We start from the raw sequence: 5,250 nt of genomic DNA on the forward strand, positions 1-5,250 counted from the left end.
TTCAATTAACAACAACAGTAACTATAAATAACATTAAATTATATATTATATTTAATTTTATTCATAAGTAAGCCGCCGGTAGATATTATTCAAACGATTAAGATTATGCAGTTTTAATAGATTCATATATTATCATATAATTTGAAATAATCAACATATTATATAACTTAGTATACGAATTATTATATAAAATTTAACAATAACGTTATTGTTATGCTTAGGAAAACAATATTGTAAAGATTTTAAATATATTATTGTTTATGCGCAATGTGATCGAGTGCATTCAGCTAGTATATATATAAAACTAAGGTATGTGTGTATTTTATTAAACTCAAGAAACGGCATTAGATTCATTAGTGCGAAATTGAATCTTTTAAAGAAATATGTACTCTAACATATATCTTTTTAAGGTTGTCACACACTGAGCTTATATTAATTATATTCATAAATACAAATCATTTTTTTAAACAAAAAAGAAGAATCTTTATTAATTTGATATGAATAAATTGATATCGTGAATAAAAATCCACAAAGTAATCTTTTCTCCCACTCATTATTGCCTTTAAGTAGCTTTTCGACCTTTGCTTAACCAGTCATTAAGATCTCTCTCTCTCTCTCTCTCTCTCTCTTGTTAACATCACGAAACCCTAGCAACAAGAACAAAATATAACGGAAGGGGGAAGATGGGAAGAGGAAAGATTGCAATCAGGAGAATAGACAACTCAACCAGTAGGCAAGTGACGTTCTCAAAGAGACGGAATGGGTTACTGAAGAAAGCAAAAGAGTTAGCCATTTTATGTGACGCTGAAGTTGGAGTCATCATCTTCTCCAGTACCAATAAGCTCTATGAATTCTCAAGTGCAAGGTTTAACATAAATTTCAATATCATTTTCTACATTTTTGTTTCTTTTGATATCATAATCTATCTTATTTTATCAACTCCATAATCTCTATTACAACTAAAACCAATTCCTAAGGATACAAATAGATTATAGATAGATATAATATATGGTGGGTGATTTGAAATTACTCTAGTTTGAAAGCATCGATCAACTTAACTGCAATTACCAGAGATGCACCATCTATTAGCCAGGTTGATTAATTTTCTCTTTTTTATGAACAAAAATCTGACGAATATCTTATAAGCATTCTTACCATAAAGATAAAGATGTTACTATGAGAAAGATTTATAAGTTTAAATAATATGATACCTAGGACAACTCTATTTAAAGATACTAAATTACTAATAATTTCATATATTTATGTTTTTCCCTTTATACACATTCTGATTACTATTTTTCATTTTCATTTGATCTTCATGATCGAAACAGAGTTATGGTACTTATGATTTTGCATTGAAGTTTAGGCTTTTATCCTGGAGGCTATAATCTCTCTATATATATCATGACATAAAAAAGACTTTGTAGTTGCTAACCAATAATTTATTTTTATATTTTGTCTACAATTCAGCATGAAATCAGTGATTCAACGCTACAATAAATCAAAAGAAGAAAACAGTCAACTTGTGAATTCGATGTCAGACGTCAAGGTACGTAATGAGATATCTTAATCTTAATATTTGAATCAATAAATCAATAAAAAGGAAAAGTGAAGTATAACTACTAATTAAGGTACTTAAGTTGAATGTTTCAACAAAACCCTAATTTTTTTTTTCGAACACACAAATGTAATTTACTCTTAATTATATCTTTAAGACGAAATTTGAACTTTTAACCTAAAATAGATCGGACAACACCTAGTAAAGAAGCACATATAGTGTTTAATAACACCTTATAATATTCATGAAATCCTTCCGCCATAAGAAAAACGAACTATTTTTCAATGGAATTATATGATCTTCAAGTTGTGTGCATCTTAATTTGGTCTCTCATCTTTGCCAGCCCATGTACCTTTTACAGAAAACTTCTTCGCTTGTTGGGTAATTAAAATTATATTATTATGATTTATTGAATATTAATATAATATTATAAATCTAAACTAAGATAAAACTTAATCATGGATATATATAGTAAGCATTAATAGTTTCCTTGGCTATGAGATTAAAATATGTGATCCAAATTTGACACCAACTTTAATTGCTTTGAGTATCTAAAGTTTCCCAATTAAGTAGCTAGTGGGAATAATGATAGTTAAACTTGATTGAATGTGAAGTGATTACCTTTTTTAATCTCAACACATATCCTCTGACATGTGTGCAAGGAAACAAGGTGCATACTTAATTATTCATGACACTTGCAAAAGTATGTTCGTAACGTTCTAATGGGTATAAGTGAAAGGGCACAGATTCTTTTGACCGAATTTCCTCATCATCTAGCTAGACATATAGTTCCATTGATAGGTAGTTTGTTTTTCTTGTTCCGGTGGCATTCAAGGAATATTCAAAAAGCTCAAATATAAGAACAAAATTATTCAATATAGACCATGAAACTTAATATTAACTCTCATAATCTTAATGGAAAATTTAAAATGTACATATATTATATCACTTATGTTAATTCTTTATATTTCATAAGCTCGAAACTCAACTCGATTAAATAACACGACTCAAGCCGTAATTTCAAGTTTGGGCTCAAACTCGGTAAAGTAGTTGACACCTTTGAGCTTGTTTCGTCTCGACTTGATTAGTTATAAAAAATAAATATTACACTAAATTGCAATAAAAAAATATGATTAAGCTCATGAGTTTGACTCCGCTCGGTCAATTATGTAAATTTTAATAAAATGAAGGGTAAAAATGTAAATATAACTAACCTCGATTAAGCTCAAAAGCCGATCTACGGGCTCGACTCGATAATATACTCGAGTAGCGTGACTTGATAATTGAACCGATTCAATTTCGAGTTGGTCTCGAGTATTTTACGTGTTGGCTCGGCTCGATTACATCCCCTACTTTCATATCTTGAGTGATACTTTTATTGCAAATAAGTGTGCTCATCTTTTTAGCTAATTTGCTCATACATTTGATGGGTCTATATATTAACTCAAAGCATGATTGTTAGTTTTGCCAAATGGAGGTCGCAATATTGAAGCAACAGTTGCAGAATTTGCATGAAGCTCATAGGTAAACAAATGAAAGCAACAAAACATGTCCAACATTATAATGATAATTAAATTAATAAACCATTTGTTATGTTGTGTGTTACAAACGTTTTATGTATGATTTGCCGTTTTGATATTATTAGGCAACTTATGGGAGAGGAACTCTGTGGTTTGGGAGTTGAAGACCTGCAAAAACTCGAGAACCAATTAGAAATAAGCTTGCAAGGTATTCGAATGAAAAAGGTAATTAATAAGAGTTGGTCAATATACTTACTCAAGAATACACATTCGTGGAGATGATTTCTTTTTTAACTTGTTCATTGGAAAAAATATATATTGAATAAGTTAATTTCATCCTGCTGAATTCATGTACATATTTTGATTTCGCTTTTTTGTCTAAATTTCCTGAAAAGACCGTCTTTAATATAACTTGCAGGAAGAGATTCTAACCAATGAGATAGAAGATCTCACGAGAAAGGTCTTTGTTCTAGTGCTCTTATAAACATCTATATAAATTAATGCGTATAAGAAAAGGTCACGATCTATATGGAACAAAGAATTAAGAAACTATGTTCTTATTTAATGAAATTAATTAACTATTATTTCTCTACAATAAATTAGAATGTATTAGTCAAGTAATTTTATCGATATCATATCTTAACAACCTATGCTTCAAATAAAAAAAAAAAAATTTTGTGGACTAAAATATAGATCTTGCAAAAAAAAGTTCTTACACATTAGAAGTTTTTGGAATATTAAATATTGGTATTAATGAGAATTTTCCCTTGTATAGGGGAGCCAAATACATCAACAAAACATCGAACTCTACAAGAAGGTAATCATAATTTATCAATTTTATGACATAATCACACTTATTCTCTGATTATTTTTCATGAAAATATTATTCAATCAATATATATTTATGAAAGAAAGATATTTGTATCAGATTCATGAAGCAAGAGCATATGCCGCTAACTATGATGAATATAGTTCAATGCATGAAACTCCATTGTTATCCAAGCATGTAGCTCCACCAATCAGCAGCTACGCCAACTTGAGCATTGGAGGAGTCTTTACATACGGATAAACTTATAATGTGATGTTTCCATTTCTTGACACAAGCTTCCCTTTTAATGGGATGTTTTCATTTCTTAAAATGAATGAAAGATCGATGCAAGCAAATAATCGTTTTTGTGATTCAATACCTTTTTTTCAATGGCATTTCAAAATTCTCGCCTTTGATTATCGTATAATGGGTCATTTTTTACTCATTTATACATAACAATATGCAAACTATATATATGGGCATGCTACGTGCAATTGTTCCCATGTAATTAAATTTTCTCTTCCGTTCCTTTTATGGTACCTTTTTTTCAGTTTCTTTTTGTAATATTTTGGTTCCATATATTTGCATGCAAATGAATTAATATGATAAATTAATTGGAACTTATTAATTTAAGGTAACTATAAAGCTTATGATAGAAGAATAGAAGCCTTGTGGCACATTAGTCGAAGTACGTAGAAGGTGCGGATCTATATATACACCATACACGTCCCTTTAGGTGAGGACCACAAGTTATTATTTAGCAGTGTCAACTTTCTAAGATTACGCACTAAAATCGTCATCTGAATTGTTCAGCAAAGGTGATGCAAGCAAAAGTGTGTTTCTTTTAGGCCCCATATGCGTGATATTCATGATCCACTTATGTATCGTTTTTGTTCTCGACTTGGGTTCATCCAATGTTTAATATATCGAGTACTCTTTTAAATTGTTTTAGATCTCTGAGGTTTTTCCATTTTTGTTGTTAGACTACCGAAACCATAAATATTACTATTACGGTTCATGTGGAATATATTATCACAATATCACCATGGTTATTTATAAATTCGAGAAAATTAGCCAAATATGAATTTAATTAACTTTTTGTTGGAGATTAATTTGTATTAACGTTATCATAATCAACATTCCAATAAATTACAAGAAGTGAATAAATAAATAATTTGGAAATACCATATAACCCTTTGGGTAAAAATAAAATTGTTAAGTGAAAGAGTCTCCTATTTGACCTTCAGCCGTTTGGCAGACATAAATAATTTGGAAATACCATATGGCATGTTGGATGAGGCCCTTTAGTTAAACTCACATATATGTATTTATGTGAGTTTAATACATAATTGAGTTATAAAAAT

General features: G+C 29.5%; 1 protein-coding gene across 2 annotated transcripts; it reads left to right on the plus strand.

The window, feature by feature from the left end:
- Nucleotides 1-579: 579 nt before the first annotated feature.
- Nucleotides 580-4,262, plus strand: LOC145093129 (MADS-box transcription factor 23-like). 2 transcript variants are annotated; one of them, XM_079031198.1, is made up of 7 exons: nucleotides 582-865; nucleotides 1,471-1,549; nucleotides 3,021-3,082; nucleotides 3,204-3,303; nucleotides 3,497-3,538; nucleotides 3,854-3,895; nucleotides 4,007-4,262. In XM_079031198.1, exons 1-7 carry the CDS (start codon nucleotides 684-686, stop codon nucleotides 4,145-4,147), a joined length of 648 nt encoding a protein of 215 aa, XP_078887324.1. In that variant the 5' UTR covers nucleotides 582-683; the 3' UTR covers nucleotides 4,148-4,262. The 2 variants fall into 2 exon arrangements, with proteins under 2 accessions (XP_078887325.1, XP_078887324.1); XM_079031199.1 differs by lacking the exon at nucleotides 3,497-3,538 and having other exon boundaries at nucleotides 580-865.
- The last annotated feature ends 988 nt before the right edge of the window (nucleotides 4,263-5,250 follow it).

The sequence above is a fragment of the Lactuca serriola genome, chromosome 3 (genome assembly GCF_051521515.1).
Source record: "Lactuca serriola cultivar US96UC23 chromosome 3, Lser_US96UC23_V15, whole genome shotgun sequence".
Taxonomy (NCBI): Eukaryota; Viridiplantae; Streptophyta; class Magnoliopsida; order Asterales; family Asteraceae; genus Lactuca; species Lactuca serriola.